Here is an 18,989-nt window from a genome sequence, read left to right on the forward strand (position 1 = left end):
AAGGTGAAAAAGTGCATCATCTGATAAAATAGCATTTGATTATTATTCTTTTTTGTTCGGTTCCATACTTTTTTTTTTCCTCAGTCAACTGTACATGTCACACATGAAAAGGTATTTACAGCACACACACATGCTAACATTAAACATCTGACACTGAAACAGCCATTCTTTAAAGGTTCCATCAGAGTTTGTTCCATGCAAATTCGTACTCTTTTTAAATACATTTTTTGCTACATCCTAAGACCACAGACTTGTCTAAGCCCATCTCATGTAATTTTGATCATTAGCAACACAAAAAGGGGAAAAGCACCAGAATGGCTCGGTTTGATCACCAAACCTCTGCTTTGACTTCTTTCTGTTTTTAATTTTCATTCCTTCATTCACTGCTGGTTGTTTGCTTTTTAAATTTTTTTTTTCTATTGTTGCTGTTATTTGTTTACAATAATTTTCCAGAGATGGGAAAAAACAATTGACTTTTTTCTTTTTTTTAGTAGGTGTTCTTGAGGTAAGAGTTATGCTCAGCACCTGGGGCAGGCAGCAAAGCTTTCAAAAGCATTTGAGAAATGGGGTGTGAGGCCAAACACTGCCACCAACGTTGTAAACTAACAATGAAACAAAACAAAACAAATAAAATTGAGATGAATATTCCAAGTTTCTGTCCCAGCTAAATCTCCCATCCTCTTTCCAACCCTCTGTCCTTTTCCCAAAAATCACAAATGGAATGAAAAGGAAATAAGAGCAACTTGGCACATTCCCTCTTGCACCAGCCAAACAAAAAAAGACAGGTGTTGTACATTAAAAAAGATACTTCAAAAGCTTTTCACGCTTGCTGCCTGTCTCAAGTGCATTTTAATATACGTCTGATCATTTATATTTATATAGGAAAGTCATATTTGTTACACTTTATACAGGATCGCTTCATTTTTGTCCTTTTTTAACCTTTTCACTTTTTTTTTTTTTGTCTTTTGGATAATGAGTTGGTTATAACAATCTACAGTAAGGCTGCACAGGAAGAATACTGTGTGTTTTATTTTTTTTATCTCTAAGAACCAAAGTATATAAAATGAGGTTTGATTCTAGCACCTTTTACAGTATTATTGGTGTTGTTCCCTTTAGGAAAAAATACCTTCACTCCACATCTGTTCTATCATCTCTCTCTAGTTTCAGCAATACTTCAAAGGTAACAATAAGGGGATGATTGACCCAACCCAGCAGTCCTTTGAAAAAAAACCCTCTCCCCCCTGAAGTCAGGCAGAACTGCTTGTGTGAGCAAAGCCTTCGCCAGCTTCCCTCCTGCCTGCCAGCGAGGGCTGGGGCAGCGGCACAGAAAACCGAGCATCCACAGAGGAAAAAAATACACCAAGTTGCTGGGGCAGCTGAGATGGAGAGGCTCGACAGTGGATGGTTTTGCTCGGGCTGGGGGAATAACACCGCTTGCCACAAGGTGCAAAGGAAAGGGAAGGATGCTGCCCTGGGATGCTCCCCTGGGATGCTGCCCCACCGACCCCATCATCCTCCTTCCACGGCAAGGGGAGACCTCCCAATTCCATGTTAGGGGGAAGACGTAGCCTCGTGGTATCCGCTGGGGAGATTTGGAGAAATTTTGAGAAATTTCTATGGTTTGAAACAGCATCTTTCACTGAGAGCGTTTCTGGGAGTCGGGAGGGGAGAAGGAAGCTGGAAAACAAAAACCCATGGGAAAGAGAAGCTCCTTGCCAAGGTTGTAACGCTTTACAGGACGTTGAGCTGTTGATTTCACTTGAGCAGTGTTAGTCCTGCAGAGGAATGGTCCATTCCCCAGACAGCGGCATCAGAACCTCAATTATATATATATAATTATAACTATAGCAATATATCTATCTATCTATATTTATAGAAGTATACATTAACGTCTGTTACTGCACTGGCACCTAATACAGAGGAGAAGTACTGGCGTTGCTGCTGGATGCAAGTGGTTGCCTTGACTGAAGTCCTGTGAAGGGTGAGCACCACAAGAAAAGGCACCACGAGGCTTTGAGAGTTGAAATGTTGCTGCCCTAACATTGCCATCATCATCAAAAATAAAGAGCTTGGTGGAGTTAATGAGGGCAGGTGGGGCCAGGCCGAATTCTGGCCTCGCTGATGACAGAAAAAACAGGGTTTTCCCAGAAAAAAATTGGGGTTTATGCAGGGTGGCTGATGGTGAAATTGAGACCAGACTTTGGTCTTTTGAGGGGCACGTTGATTTTGCGAGCTCTTAGGTAGCACTCTGGACACTTTTTAAGGGCCTTCCTAAATTCAAACAGCCTCATTGTGCCGTGTTCAACACTCCTGCACCGATAGAAGAAAAGCAGGATTGAACTTTGAGCACTCAAGGAATAATCTAAAACAAAGAGGGCACAGCCTGCCATGGGCTGCCTCCCAGGATGTGCTGGATGCCTTCAGCTCCCACTAAACCAGGGGAAGTCGAAGGCGCTCAGCGAGTCTGATCTCATCCCTCTGCAGAGCCCTGCCCTGAATATCTCAATCTGTCACTCCCTGAGAGCCCAGAGAATAAATTTTCCTGGACACAGGCAACAATTTTGATAGGTTGACAGAAGTCCTGCAAGGCTGAGGCAGAAATGAAACCCTCAAAGATCTGGTTTTCCGAGGTCTTAGCCTGTGCTTCTCATTCTGTCCTTACTCAATCAACATTTCCACTGCACTAAACTTTTGCGTTGGCCCTTGTTCTGTTTCTTCTGCTCATAAACTCACACTCAAGCACGTTGCCCTCCAAGATGTAGAAAGGAGAGGAAGAGCTGGGAATAGGCCAGAGCACATCCTCAGAGCCCTCCTGCGAAATGAGAAGTTGCAGCAGACACTGCCCATCACCAACGGGCTCCCTGTGCGTAAGGTCATTGCTTGGTGGTCAAAAAGAAAAAGAAGAGACTCGCAGGCACTCTGTGCCAAGTTAAGAGCACAGGTTTTGCATCGTGTTGACACCTGTCAGCCCATCCCATCTGAAAATCCCAAACTCTTCCGACAGCTACTGACAAGCAGCCTGCCCCCACTGTTGGCGACATCACGCCGAGTCAAGGACAACGCCGACGAGTTTGGTGGAAATTTGCTCACTGGACATAGAGGAGGGGCAGGACTGGCCCCAGCCACTTCTGGCCAGCTCAGAGCAGGGGTTGGGGGCAGCCCCATGTCACCCAAGCACCGTGTGTTTGGCCTGCTGGTAGAAGCCACGAATGGTGTTGGGACACCGCTGTGGGGGACAAACAGAGTTGCCTGCAGCAGGACTTGATGTAGTTTTTCTTGGTCATTGAGATTGACTTTTGGGCATCTAATTTGGATCCCAGTCTTTCTAGAATCTCAGGAAGGCTGGCTCAGGTGCAGAAGTGACCTAGGAAGGAGTCAACTTCTTCCAGATGAACTGAAAATCCTTGATCCTAACTTGGATGGATGGGCATCTTCACCTGCAAGCCACACTGAGTCAGAATGGCACTGGAGGGACAACTTTGGATGAAGGACCTGGGTTCAGAATGGGCTGAGTTTGGTTTGTAAGGCAAATTCAAGGCATGGGCATGAGTAAGTTTCAAGCTTAGTTAAAAAAAAATGTACTTTTTACTAGGAAAGCTTAGGCCATTATTCCTGCCTGATGCACCTGATTGAGAGGGTCTGGGGTGAGCAGAATTCTTCTTTGGAATTTTTTCAGCCAGACAGGATTTAAAGTAGGAGAACAAGACACAGGGATGCCTGTGGCATGAACTCTTGGGAATGCACCTGATGACCCACATGCTCTTTCCATCTCTGCTGTCAACAACTCCATGACCCAACAGGACTGTGCTAAATCCCCGGTTTCTCAGTTGACTTCCCCCATAGGGAGTATGGGACATTTCAGGGGAAGGAGAAAAACACTTCCCAAAATCTTACTGTGACATTTCAGATCAACCTGCCTGTTTGTGTGTGCTGAGCCACATGGGGACAAGGGGAAGGTGACGTGGTTGATTTGTCCTGCTCTGCCCAGCACCACCATGGCCCCTCAGCACTTTTGATGTTAAGGTCTGGAAGCACTTCACCAACATTGTCTAAATAATCCTCCCATCACCCTTGTGAGGGAACCTTTTCCTCTCCCAGGTTACAGATGAAACAAGGAGCAAAAAACCCCCCAAGCCCCCTGGTGTCCTGCTCTAACAGCTTATTTTTACCACTTTGTAGTGATTGGGGAATTTGTTGGATTTCCTTGAGTAAGGTTTATCTGAGTAATCAAGTGCAAGAGTGTTTTCCAGGTTTTGAGTGTGAACGAGTTCCAGTAGTGATTAGTTGAATTTCAATGTTTATGGGAAAAGTGGCATTCTGCAATAGAAGTATTTAAATTGTGCTATTCTCTGTGGCTGTGCCAATTTTCCGGTACTGTCAAAATTCACTAATCAAAAACGCTCCTAGGACGACAGCTCATTTGAGAGATTTCCGTGGATTTTTAGGATTCCTTTCAGTCGGAAGAGCTTTGCAAGAAGTAGGATTGACGAAGATCTTTAAATGCACATTGCAACACCTCCAGGGATCCAGGGATGGAGGTGGCAACAGACTGACCATTCCCATATCACATGCCCTGGAAAACAGGCCAGTGGCACCAAGGGAACACCTTACACCTGCCAGCAGACACAACCCTAAAATCCCCTTGGCTTTCCCAAACAACAGCCCATGGCAGAGATGGAGAGAGAACATGGATCTTCAGGCACCATGATTTTCAAAATAAACCCAAAAATATTCACACCACAGGAATGACATTTCCTTGCAACCAGAAAATCATTCAAAGCCTCCAAAATATAGAGCTTTCCCGTGATTATCCTGGTTTTAGGGGAACAACTCCCCCATGGAGCATTCTGTCAGATTCCCGAGAACATCCCTATTAGCGTGGAACAAGGAACACAAAGAAAACCAGGCAGGAACCTCACCCCACCTGTTATCTCATACCAGTTTCGTACTGGGTGGCCACATCAGCTTTAGTGGAATGGTCTGAACTTGGCCCAGTGACAGGAGCCACCAGACCGAGATATGAAATAGTCCTTCCCTGAGTAAATAAAACACTTTTTAAACTAATTTCCATTCCTCATTGGAACAAAAGGCTGGAATGGTAAAAGTTTGCAGAGCAGAAACAGTAGCCAGAACCATTGATTTTTTCCGATAGGAAAATATTTTCCACAAAAAACCCCTTGAGTTTTAGATCCATTTTGGGAGGGGGCACCTTTTGTAACTAATGGAAATCTTTGATGTTCAAAGTAAAATTTTTCCCTCTCACTCTCCCTACACAGAAAAGATGGGAGACAAAGGGATTTGGCTGTGATACCTACTTAGACTCTCCTTCAGAAAATACACATCACAGCTCTCCTCCAAATAACCGCAATCACATCCAATTTAAGGCTTGTTTAATTGCTTGAGTGGTTCTGGGAACTCTATGGATAAGTGCAAACCAGTCCACTTTCCCTACTACTTATCTATCATGAATTTATTGACTGATACCCAGATTTCAATAATTATTGAAAAAAACAGTTTCTATGGGAATGGTGTGAAACTGAAGTAATTTGAGGGAACACTTGGTCTCTGGTTTCTCCTAGGGTGTCAGCTCATAGAATCACAGAGTATCCTGAGTTGGAAGGGACCCACAAGGGTCCTGGAAGTCCAACTCCTTGGCCTTGCATGGGACAACCCCAAGAATCACGCAGTGGAAGTCAAGAGGCTTCAGCTTCAGGCTACTGAAATTCCTGCGGGCGTTGTGTCCCCGTGTGTACTCGCGTGCCCTCAGAAACTGAAACCAACCCCTCAAGCGAACAGATTGCAGGTGTAATCAGCTGGCATTTGTCCTGGATCTTCCCTAGTTAGGAAGGAACAGTGTTTGCTTTTAGAGTGGAAGAAGGGGAGGAAAGGCGGGGGCGGTGTGCAGGTGGCGTTCAGCTGGGGCTGAGGGGAGGAGGTTCTGGCACTGGCAGCGAGTTTTATTGGTAAATACAGCTAGAAAGGAAAATATGAGCTGCTTGTCCTTGTGATTGATGAACGGGAATGACATCTGGAGGCAAAACAATAATCATTCCCTTCAAGTGGTGTTTGGCATTTGAATTTTAAGGGCTTGAAATCAGATTTGAAGGGTTTAGTCCCTGCAAAGGAGGGCCTTGTTTGCTGCCTGTGTTGACAGGGCGCTTCTCATTGCAATGCTGAAACTGCACTGAAATGAAAGGAGAAATCTTCTCTTCCTCAGCTAAAGCCAGGGACTACAAAGCCCCCATAAAGATCAGGGGTAGGCTACACTCAGAAAGATACTCCTGCTTTTGCCCAAGTTTTGCCTGGGTTTTGACAAACTCTACAAGCTCAAACACAAAATCTATTGTCACAGGTGAAGAAAAAGACCAATAGGGCCCCTTTTGGGCTCCCCAACACCACTAGAAACTACTATTTTTATCATAGATAGTGTAAGGAGGCACCTAGCCATCAGTGGAGCTGTACTGATTTATCCTGACGCTGCATTTGGCCCTGATGTTTGGTCTGAGTTTGGCTTCCAAATTTCTTAAGTGGAAGATCAGGTGGGACAGCATTTCCTCAGGACCTTAAGCTTCTGATGGTATTTTAATTAAAAAAAAAAAAAAAGCCCCTACAAGGAATGTTTATTTCAACCCTGCTTGCAAATCCCAAATTGCTAGCACCTCTCACCAGGAATGACCTTCCTCATCTCGAAAAAGCCCTTTGGAATTCACAATGTGTTCATATATATTAAAACATATATACTGCTGCAGTAACATGGCATGTATGCTCACCTATATTTCCACGGGACTGGAGATATAGACTCAGACATACATGTTGATTAGTCCCTTTAATCCTGAAAATTCATCGGCACCCACATCACTTCAGGCTTATTATATAGTAGGAGGAATTCTTTCTCTTCCTGCTTTTATACTCTCACTGCTGAAGTGGGTCATACCAAAACAACTGGGTGCAAGCACAGCCAGGTGGTTTCCCTGTTAAACAGCACAACTTCAGGAGAATTAAAGGGTGATTTATCAATAAAGAGAACTTTTTTTTTTTAATATATATATATATATATATAATGCCCTCAATACCTGATAGGCTATATCCTATTTAATTCCACAAGGTGGGTGACAACGAGCTTTGAAAGCAGTCTGCACCTACATCTTTCTGCTTTACCAGATACACATGAGACTTCAATTGCTTTCAAAACCACACTTGCCCTCTCTCAGCCCTCTCAGTCCATCCCTGTTCAAGACACAGATGTGCGGTGCTTTTTAGGACAAAGAGGGAATATCTGTTTGTTGGCCAGCATTTGGTTGGGTCAAACAAAGTAGTTAGCATAGCACCGAAGGAGTTACATTGCTGTTTTTTCCCAACTTCAATCTTTTTTTTAAAATTTTTTTGGAACAGAAGCAGTAAAAAGAACCCAGAAGCACCTAGCTGAGTGCTTAAAACAGGGCAAAGAAATGGCTGGGGAGAAGGACGGGGAAGGAGCAGACCCAAAGCTGATGCGGATGAGCGACGGCCCATCTTCAGGAGTGGGGCTTCTAAATTTGCTCTGCCCCAGCAGGAAGATGTGCAGCTGCCTGGAAATTCAGGTGGAAGAGCCTGGCCCCTGTAGCCAGAAGATTTTGAACTCCCTCCTCATGGTGGATAGGAGAAGGGACAGGGAAGGTACGTGGCAGATCAAGACAGAGTTTCCTTCTTGCTTCATGCAAAGCAAGTCTTGGGCCAGAGAAGACAACGGCCACCTGAAACACCTCCCAGTGATCCCAAACAGACCAAACTCCACAGTCCTTACTCAGGAGAGAAAAGGAGACCCAACAACAAAACCCAGGAGTTTTGCCTGAGTAAGGAGATAAGGAGTGCGTGAGCAGACTTCACAAAGCTTCTCTAAAAGGGAGCAGGGACTCCTGCCTGGCATTGCATTCCCACAAGAGACATCATATAATGGTCAGGACACTTAGACAATAAAAACACAAAAAAATCCCTAAACCCCAGGCTTTCTATCACATGTTTTTCCCCTTCTGAATCATCTGACCAGTGGTGACATTTGGAGCAATGAACTGGATCCCTTCCCTCATTCTAAAGAAAATTATCCCAGCTTTCACCCGAGGGGTTTGGGGCTCAACCAGGGATGAATCCACCTCAATGGACATGGAACCAACAGCCAAAACTCCCACAGGTGGCAAGGGAAGTTTTGCCTGTGGGAGGACGGTGAAGGCAGCCTGGCCTGGTCTCTCTAGATGTGGCGCAGGTTTTTTCTCCAGGAAAGCAGGGACTTCGGGAAGAGTTGCGCGGGAGCAGCGTTGGGTCTATTTTTTCCTTTCACATCCCACCTTCGCCCTTTGTGTAAAGAAACAGTTCAAAAACCAAAAAACCAAAAAAAAAGCTACTGTACAAACAAGTAAACTGCAATTATTGTGCTGTCTTAGGCAGTCAAGGAACTTAAAAGGCAAAAACAGAAAGAGAAAAAAGATTTTTTTCACGTGTGTATCAGTTGAGACACTAGTTTTCCCATGCCTACAAGAGTCCTCAGCATTACCAGCCTCCCAAATAAGGTCCAGGCTATTCCAAAACAGCGTGAGCAAATTTTTCACTGTATTCAGATGGAAGCTGATGATTGAAAGGTTAGTGCACATTTAACCGTGGCTGATGAGAGCAACTTTTAAAGAAATTCAAGTATTCATCAGTAATCTGTTCGGTTCAGAAATACTTTTGTCATCTTTAGTTTCAAGTTTTCAGAAACAGCAAGGAAAAGGGAAAGGTCACCTGTTGTGTAAGAAAATAATATTGCAAATAGTGCTGTTATATTTGACCAGGAAAGCAAGGCTGTTCAGTTGGTGCACAACAATTTTCTCCGTTCCTTGCTTTTGGGGAGAGAAAAGACTTCAAATCACTTTCTCAAGACAAGCACCAGCAGGTTTTCCTTCTGCATGTTGTAACCCACCCCTTCACTGCTCATCCCCCACAACAGCACAAACCCAGCAAGAATGAAATTTTCACGGTGCACTTCCAGCACCTCTCACACGCATTAACTTAAGCCTCACAACACCCCTGTGAGGTAGGTAAATATTATTATACCCATGTACAGATGGGTAAACTGTAGGCACAGAAAGGTTAAATGACTTGCCCAAGGTTACACAGCAACTTCGTGGCAGAGCTGGGGTCGAAACCCAGGAGTACTGTCACCCAAAAATCTGCAATGACTTTTAGACCGTGGCCACTTTCTATGCTCGCTGTAAGAGACCATCTGACAAACACAGCATTGCACAAATCCAATTAACTCCACGGATTACAAAGTGCCTGGCTTTCAAACAGTGCCTTGCTGCATGTGTCCCAAAGGAATGGGGAGGGCACAGGAAGGTTTATGCTCTCAAATAATTTTTTTCCGTTTCCAGGGCTTGGTTTTGTTTGGTTTGGTTTTTAGGTTTTTAGTATACGACAGGAAATGATATCCACATTATTTTATCAACAACATCACTTTCCAATTGGGTTCTGTGCATGTTCGAATATACACTGAGGTCCAGACGGTTTATGCAGATTTATTTTAATTGTCACCAATTGCATCCCTCCTCATCAGTGAAGAACCAATGGAACATATGCAGCAATCCGTCATCTTATTTTCCCATTTTTCTCATTATCCCACTGTCTGAGCTTCAAGTAAGGAACAAGGGTTGAACACAGGCAAAATCCAGCACAGCAGGAAGGCTCCTCCCTTTCTTCACATCACACCTCAACAGGAAAGAGTCACCACACCGTTATTCCCAAGTTCAAACACAACAGAACAATGAAGCGATTCTGAACATGCTCATGAAGAATTAAGTGGATTGCAACAATCTCTAGCGGTACCCAAAGGTCTGGAAATGTGTTCTGCACACAGTGAAAGGTTTGCCCACGTCTATTTGGGATAGCCTCAAGTTCTCCTCGTTCAAACCAGGCTGAGATTCTCTGCACCAGAATACACCTGAGCTCCAAGGAAAAATAAAACCAGCAATCAAAACCCTGGGAAAGCACCATCCCCAAAGCCCCCAGGGCTTGAGACAACTGCCAAAAGAACAGCATGCAAGCTCCAGCAAGCAAAGGGTCCACAGCGGAGTTCACATCACCCCTACCGTCCTACGTCAGCCACCTCAGCTTCTGTGGGGATTGGCATAGACCTTATTTTGTCATGGTTATTTGGGTTTTCATTTTCTGGTGGGTTTTCTTTTGCAGGACCACATTGGATCTGAACAGAACCCAGAGAAAAGCAAACCCAGTAAAAGAAGGAAAAATCCTAGGAAAGCCTGTCTCCACAATTTTCCGCTGACTCTGGCAGCTTCCAAATTGTCTCCTGCCCAAGCTGCCCAGCAAGCAGGCACTAAAAGGTTTTGGAAATGCACAGTAGTAAGTTTTCCTTTTCAAAGCACCTCTGAGCTTCAATGAAACCATGCTGGACTAACCTCAGACCACATTTTCTTCAGGAGGTTTAGTCATGCTGCAGGTGTGCATGTGACAGGTGTGACATGCAGGGGCCAGGGGTGGGATAAATTGTGAAGTGAATCTTGTGTGTACAAAAATATATCTGAAGAGCACGGGGTGATTGCACTCTGAAAGTCAATAGCAATGCTCCCCTTGTGAGCCAGCTTTTAGCAGACCATTCACTAAAGCTTGGATTTAATTTTGCCCTGTTTCATCCAGTCAGCTTTAAATAAAAATACATGCAAATGACTGCTGACTTTTGGCAGGTGCACAAAAGGACAGGGTGAAGCACAGAATTAGCTCCAATCCCAAACACTGAAAAAATATATATTTACACTTTAAATGGGTGTCTCACTTGTACTTTTCACTGGTAATTATTCACCATTAGCTCCTTTTCTGCAGTTCGGGTTGGATTTGCTGCAGATGAAAAATGCCTCGTGTTGGGTGGCAAAGCATGACAAGGGCATGGGCAGGGACCTTGTAATTCCTGTGTTGCCATTGTTGATTTGGTCTGGTCTGAACGATTCCTGTCTCCAAATTAGCTGCCTATGGATGTGTAACACTATCACAGTAAACATGCCATCCATCTGACATGGATGGAGGGATGGATGGGTTGACATCCGAGCCGTAAAAGTGACGCTGTTTGCAAAACAACCTCAGAAAAAGGAACAAAGGGAACTGAAAAATAACTTTTCCATTGAATCAGGCAGAAAAGACAAAAATGCCAGATCGGAGCTGACGTACTCCACCACATCCTGAATCCTGGTCTGTGGCACGGAGTTACATCTTTACCAGGAAGTTTAGCACTTCCAGGATCCATTCTGGCCATGAAGCCGAGTAGTGCTGGCTCCATACTGACTCCTAAAATCTTCCACCCCTGATATGGAGCAGATGCATCCAAACTGCTGATTGGGGATGGTCCCTGGCCAGTGCCAAAGACTGGGCAAGCTGTGCCTGAGCCCAGGGCTCCTTGGAGTGGGTCAAAACCATGCCAGGGGAGGTTTGAACAATAACAGTCGGGATGGTGGAGCCCTCGTGCCTCAGCATTGCCCTGGCATGGGAAAGTTGGCTGGTTTAGATGATCCCAGGCTGAATCCAGCACCACAAATGTGCCAGAGAGTTGCCCACTGGTCTTGTGATGTGGATAAATACAGGCTCAACCTTCTCCATGGCAGTTTGAAGAGCTCCTCATGCAGTATCTTCTGGCCAGAAGGTGGGATATGGTATAAAAAAAGGTACTGAGGAAAAGCTGAGGAGTTAAAATCCAAGCGAAACCAAAACAAGTTGCTGACCATCCTGCAAAAGTGCACACAAAAAAAATCAAAGGGCAAAAAAGTAAAACAGGAGGAGAGGATGAGACTCTTAGCACTGGGACTAGTACCAATAAGGAGCTGGGGTAGTTTTCCACCCCAAGCTTTTGTCTTGGCAAAAGGCGCTGTTTGGCAAGAAGATCACAGGTAATCCCAAAAGGAAATGGTCACCACCCCAAACGGTCCACCAGGAACATGCTGGGAGTAGTGGCAGAGCACGTGCTTTATGTTAAGGCTGTAATGAAGTCCTGGAAAAAGAAATAGTTCTTCAGGGTTGACACAGGCTCTCCCTGGAAATCCTTTGCTAAATGAAGATGCCGGTGGATATCATTCAAAGAAAGGAGAAGCAGAGGCAGAAAGTTTATACAAGTAATGAAACAGTCTTAACTCGCAGTGGAGGCACCTGCCTTGTTGTTATCCACACTACGAGCCACAGAGGAGGAGGACTTTGGAACAGGGATGTGTCAAGCCCTTGGTTAAGCTGGTTTGGTTGTGAGAAGTTAGCACTGTATTGAGAAGTAAGGACACTTCCAGAGTGTTTTGCCCCTTCGCTCCTGGCACGGGGCGGAGGCGACGGCTGTTGGTGTGGTGCTGTGGAGTAAGATCCCGTTCCTGAGGGAAGGCAGGCTGGAGTTGCTCATGAGAGGCAACACTGAAGGGTCTCCTCCTCCTCCTGGCACCTGGTGACTGTGCCTTGGCTCGTTGTCACCGTCCTGGTGGGAAGGGTCCGGCTGTTCAATGGGGCCAGTGATGGGCACCACATCTCCAGACCTCAAGGCTGATGAGTTTGGGGAGCAGGACCTTCTTATGATGCTTTTGAAAACAAAGATGCCACCTCCTGGAAAAATGGTCCCCGAGGAACAGCAGGGCTGTTAGCCATCCATTCCTTTCTCATGCTTTTGCCACACAAATGCAGATGCGGGGAGGAGAGCTCTTCACGCAAGGACCAAGGGGAGCCTTTACATGGGGAATTGGATCAACATAAGTCTACACTAACATTAAAGGCAAGTCAAAAGAAAGTTCTGGAATGAAAAACACAGGCCTGTCACTGGAGGATGGGCACCTCCATGTTTTTAGGACTCAGTAGGTGGGGACAGCAAGTTCACTTCACAATTACCTCTTTTTATGGAGACAGTACACTGATCAGGGGAGAAACAGGGTGAAATGTTAGTAGGACACTTGGGAAGGGACTGTCTGTGGGGCATAGACAATGGAGAAGGGAAATGAAAGCTTTTCACAAATATATATCAGTTCGTGTGTATATATATATATATGTATTTATGTGCACAGCAAACAAGGGACTGGGGAGTTAGATAGGGGATGACAAGACCAAATCCCTCCCTTTGCATGAAAATGTGACCATCACATTGGTTGTAATCAGAGCCCAGAAACATCTGCCTGAAATGGAGTTTGACTGGGAATTACAGTACCAGTGACAATTTGGCTTTGTATAAACTTTGCCGTGTGTCTATAGTTTGGCGTGAAGGAGTCCTGCCCTCCTTGAAAGGGACAGACACCAGTTAAAAGTTTCCTTTACAAAACAAAATGAAACAACTGAAGAAACCCCAACGTTTTCTCAGAACACTGCAAAGGATCACTGATTGAAAAAAATGTTTCTCTTCAGGTATATTCAGGCGAAGAAAGCATTCAGCTTCTTTAAACTGTTATATAAAATTGGTACTAGTTTCTTTAAATACTATCATAATTAAAAAAACCAACTGATTTCTGAAATTAAAAAAAAATCATAATCATAATTAAAAAATATCCCCCCCATGCTGATCTTCTCTTCAGAATAGGTCAGCATGGGAGTTTTGCACCCTAGACAGTTACAGTATTTCTGGAATAAAAAATTGCAATTACACACAGAAAATACTACAGCATTCACTTAAAAATATCTCATTTTGTTGTTGTTGTTTTTCCCCTCCCAAGTAGAGGCATGGTGGGATTGAAAAGATGCCCTGAAATGGGAATATTCCTTTAAAGGAGCAATACTCTCAAAATGGAAAAAGGGTGTCGGATAGATGCAAACCCGGTGATTTAACTCGAAAAGAACCCAAGAGATTCCAGCACAGAAACAGAATCCGAGAGAGATGAAAATGTTCAGACACCGAGCGGGTTATTTGGAAATGTCAAGACAACCCCACAGCCCTCGGCAGGACCGTCTGGTCTTTGCCAGCATCGGAGGTGGCAGCATCTCCTGGCGGTGGAAGGCTAAGCTAAACCACGGTGCTCTCGCTACGCTCTTGGATTTCCTCTGGTTGTTGTTTCTCGCCATGTACTTACAGTAGAGGGTGACACAAGACAGTTTTTATCAGCAGTTCCCCACATGTAACCGAGTCGAAGAATTTTCTCAGCTAAATCACAACAACAACATCAACAAAAATACAAAGCACCAAATCATCTCGAGACGTGAGTCAGTTTTACAGGTTATTACCGTTTGAAGAAGTTTTGTTGGTTGTTTTGTTGTTTGTTTTTGTGTTTTTGTGTTTTTTTTTAATCCCGACTTTTCATGTTTTGTTTTCCTTAAAAACAAAACAGAAACAAAACAAAAAATCAAAACCCAAAAATCCCCAAAATGGAACGAAGGATGCTTTACAATCACTTTAAGGCTCGCACTGAATGAGACATGACAGGTCTTACACGAGATTACAAATAATACATGTATGCCTTTCACAGCCTTAAAATGATACAGTAGGTCAAATTATTTTGCCAGTCACTGATCAAGTATTGTGCCTTTAAATTGACTCGCTTTTTGCTACCATGCTGAGTTTTATTATTACTGGAATAATTATTAGATATGTGGAAATGTAATTTCGGATCATATTTTTGGTTTATAATTCTGATAATTTCTCGTTTTCCAGAAATCAAGGTGGCAGGCCTTATTCTGGGCTCAGACTGTTGGTATTTGCTCCACTGGAGACAGTGGGGCTTTATCACGAGCAGGTGCTGGGAACAAGATCAGATCCTGTATTTTCCCACTGATCTGGTACAATCCCACCTTTGTACAGGGTCCATTTCCATGAGGAAAACGGTTCCAGGGTGGGATCATTTTTATAACACGACTCGGTCAAGGCTTGGCCCAATGGTGTTATAAATTCCTTGCCAAATTATCTTACAGACCTGATTTTGTCTTTCAGCTGTTGGAAAAATCAAACTCCATTGGGGTGGTCTTGGCTTTGCTTTCTTATCTTTGCTTTCTTATCTTTGCTTTCTTATATTTAGACATTTGGAGGGTTTTTTCTGCTAAATCCAATAAGAGCAACAGGATTTATGTTTTTTTCATACATTTCTCTCTTTTTGTTGTTGTTAATTTTTTTTTTTTTTTTAATTTTAAGGTTTGCATTTCAGTTGGATGGTTGGTTTTTATTTTTTTTTTCCTGGCATATAATCATCAAAGAGTTTTGCATGAGAAAGGTGACAGTACTTAATGAAACTCAGCACCTAAGGGCATAAGGCAGTTGTAGGTTTGTTTGTTTGTTTTTTTTTTTTTATTTTTCAATCAGCACCAATCCCATAAATAATGTTCTACACTTGGTGTACGGTATAAAACTGATGTGGAGATGCCTCCTTCTCCACCTGTGAATCCTAGGTGTGGAAGTTGAAATACTGTTTCTTGTGTGTAAAAAACAAAAGAAAAGTTTTTCTTTTTGTTTTTACTTACAAAACATAGAGAATATCTTTTTTTTTTTTTATACATACAGCAACCAGAAAGAAAGCTTATCTGAAGGTTTGTGTTTGTTTCATGATCTGTGTTTACCGTAAACAAAAATAAGGTCCCCTCTTTTACTTTTGCTTTAAGGAGCTTTAAAGTGAAGATTCATATTGTAGCAACTCATATAAGAGAGGTCCATCTCTATACCTAATACCTACAGCTGTGGGGGTGACGTATTGGAGGATGTTGATAGTTCTTCTTAACCTCCTGTCTACAAAATGAGCATCCCAGGCAGGATATCTTTTTCTTGGGATGTCAATCTTAATGAGAGGCCCCTCGGGGGGGTAGGGTCGCCCAGATGGAGTAGATGGTACCATTGCTCTCACCTGGAAAACGGGCAAGCAAGTGTCAGCTGTGAGTTCCTCCTGTTGCTCCGTGACCGCTCTGGTGGGCGTAGCCTGGGCCCCCCGGTACCCAGGGGTTTGGGGTGCCATGGGCTCAACATCGGGGGGCAAAGGAATGCCCCAGAGCAGCTCGGCGCAACAGGAGCTGGCAAAGATCTTAGCTCTTGGCCCCATGGGATGCAGAACACCATAATATAACAGCATCAAAGCTATCCCAGCAGCAAAGCTAAGAAAGACACAACACAGTGCTGGCACGGCATAGGAGTCAGTGGTTTCAGGATCTCTGTAAAAATACCAAAGGAGCGTCAAGGCAGCATTCTCCGTCAGGACCACCGTGTAATACGCAAACATTCGGTATCGAGTCCGCCCTTCCTTGACATTAAACCAGCAGAAAATGTACACAATCCCTACCACCATGTTGAAGAGGATCTCCTCCCACTTAGACATGCAGAAATCTGTCCCACCATGGATGATCCAGAAAGCCATGGCACACCAATGGACCACTACAAAGATCCCAAAGTAGAGCTGGAAGATGGAAGCAAAGAGAGCAAAAGAAATAACTCGGGATGAGATGGTGAAGAAGCGCCAGAAGACATGGATGAGGGCCCCTCTGTAGCTCATACTCTTCTTGTCGTCCCTAGAGTCCCGAAGAAGCTTGTGATAGGAGGCTAGCACCCAAGCCAGGGACATCAGGGAGGCCACAGAGGACACACCTGCCGGAAGACACACAGATCCACTGAGTTAGACAGGAGCTTTGGTGGAAAACATCATCTGCTCACTAAATTATTGCATCTGGGGCAGGCTCAGGAGCCTGAAGTTTCAACTCACGTCAGGTTGTCCTTACAGTCTGGAGGAGAGAAATACAGAGATATCAGTGTGGGAATTGGAAATGGTGCTGTATTCAGGAGTTCTCTGACTCATTGTCCTTATCTTCCTGAGCCACTGGATCGGCCACCCCACCCCAGCTCTTCTGATAGGGAACAGCCTCTGTGCTCATCCTAACTGGATCCACATTTGAGAGTTTGAAATCCAGATCCCACCTAAATGCTGCAGCCCAAGTGTGAAAGTTACTTTTTTGGAGAGAGGAATCTCTCTTGGAATGCACCACGCCAAGAGCAGGACACCCGTATTCCCTGCAACCGCAGGGATTCTTTTTTATTCTAAAATACTTCTATTTAAGCAGCATTCCCATTGATTCTGCCTTACTCAGGAATCCCCATTCGCACTTGCCTTTGGGAAAAATACGTTTTTTGTCCCATGCAGATAAACATATAAATCCAGGAAACATCAAGACTCATCAATACCCTTGAAATAGTCCCAAAACAAAGAATCTGATCTCTCCAGCAAATCCCTTGCTCTGTTTCTAGGATGGACCCAAGACCTATATTGGAGGTAGCTCACCTCCAGCCTTGTCTCCTGGCTGGACCACAAATCCAAGCCACAGTTATATCAGGGAGGGCACAGCCTGAGCTGGGGTCACCTTCAGCTCCCAACACGTCCCCTTGCACCCTGGCATGGGGCAGAACACCCCATGATATTCCAAAGGGCCCTGGTCTTATTCTCCATCCCAACCACCACTTAAACAATTTATTTCCTCCAGAAGATAAAATAGTGGCCCTACCACACTTTGGAGGCTTTTAAAAAATATAACTCCGTTGATTATCACAAGGGTAGATTGAACAACTCATGGAGCAAAGCATCACAATAAAAATTATTGAGAGATTCCTGGGAAAAGAAAGAACCACTGGCATCCTATTGCTCCCACTGCTGCTCACTGGACAACTGTTCTGCAGGTGAGGAAACAGATGATGGACCAAAATCCATGTTTGGGAAGCTCAGTAATTCGGTAGCTATGGTTGGATTGGGCCTTAGCCAAAGATTTATCTGGGACCATCACCTTTAAATTCCAAAGGAAAAACTGCTTTTCAAGTTTGTTCCAAGCAAAACAAACAATAAGAAATGCCCCTCCATCTCTGATGTGTAACTGGGAGATAGCTCCAGATCTCATTTGGCTTTTACTTTTTTAAGAAAATCCAAGGAACATCTTGCTGCAGCTGCTCAGAGTTAAAAAGGTAAAATGCTCAAAAACCCGAAATTTCTTCTTCTCCTGTTTTCTTTGCTCTCTGCTCACAGCGACCTGGCTTCCATGGGAATGCAAATAAGGTCCACTGGCTCTTCAGACCTCACTCTATAGATTTTATCTTCTCATTTTTGAGGAGTCCACCCCACAGTGTAGCAGGGTTAGATTCTCCCTGTTCCAACCTATCCATGTCTGGAGGAGAGGTGATGGAAAAGGAGGCCTGGAAAGATTAAGCTCTGCCCTCACTGGAATTCTCACAGCCTGCAAAGTCCACTGAAACTACATCTTTACATCAACTCTCGAGTCTCCCTCTGCATCTCTTGCCTCTGGACTCACATATGCATTTAGAATCTCAGACTGAATTTTAAGAAACAACAAACCACAAACTAGTGAGAGCAGTGGCCTTATCCAAGAGAGAAGCTTTAGACCACCAGCTTTAAGAAAATCAAAATTTCCCCCAAGTTCTAAGTCCTCACTAAGAAACACTTGCACATAGGACTTGGGGATTCCAACCACAGACTCACAGAATGGTTGGAGTTGGAAGGAAGCCCTGGAGATCATCCAATCACTCTGCCAAGATAGGATCACCTGGAGCAGGTGGCACAGGAACACCTCCAGGTGGGTTTGGAATATCTCCAGAGAGGGAACTCCATGCCCTCCCTGGGCAGCTGTTCCAGTGCTCTGCCACCCTCATTGTAAAGAAGTTCTTTCTCATGTTGAGGTGGAACTTCTTGTGGTATATTTCATGAGGTCATTGCTCCTCATCCTGTCATTGGGCACCACTATAAAGAGTCTGGCACCATCCTCTGCCATCCCTAGGAAGTATTTCTATGGATTATTGAGATCCCCTCTCAGTCTTCTCCACACTAAACAGGTCCAGCTCTCTCAGACTCCCCATAATGGATGGAAACACCTAAATATGAACAGCCTCATACTCAAGCAGATGTAGATTAGATTCATTTTTAACCTGCAAGGTGAATTACATTTTTGGGAGAGTTTATTAACAGTTTTGGAAGGATGAGTCACGCCACAAAGTTTTGTTATGTGTAAGGTACTGTTTGCTGCACTATCTTTTAACTATTCAGTTTAAAAACTTTCAA

The 18,989-nt window shown here is 44.2% G+C and overlaps 1 protein-coding gene across 1 annotated transcript in view; it reads right to left on the reverse strand.

The window, feature by feature from the left end:
- Positions 1-415: 415 nt before the first annotated feature.
- XKR6 (XK related 6) overlaps positions 416-18,989 on the reverse strand; it is a gene marked incomplete at its 5' end in the record, with an annotated part of 180,162 nt that continues 161,588 nt past the window's right edge. Inside the window, one exon of the mRNA XM_042032744.1 lies at positions 416-16,522. Within this exon, the coding sequence (XP_041888678.1) occupies positions 15,558-16,522 (965 nt within the window). The remainder of the gene's footprint in view (positions 16,523-18,989) is intronic.

This window comes from Corvus kubaryi, unplaced genomic scaffold, assembly GCF_017639235.1.
Source record: "Corvus kubaryi isolate FWS band 111438036 unplaced genomic scaffold, C.kubaryi_AGA036_p1.0 37354, whole genome shotgun sequence".
Lineage (NCBI taxonomy): Eukaryota > Metazoa > Chordata > Aves > Passeriformes > Corvidae > Corvus > Corvus kubaryi.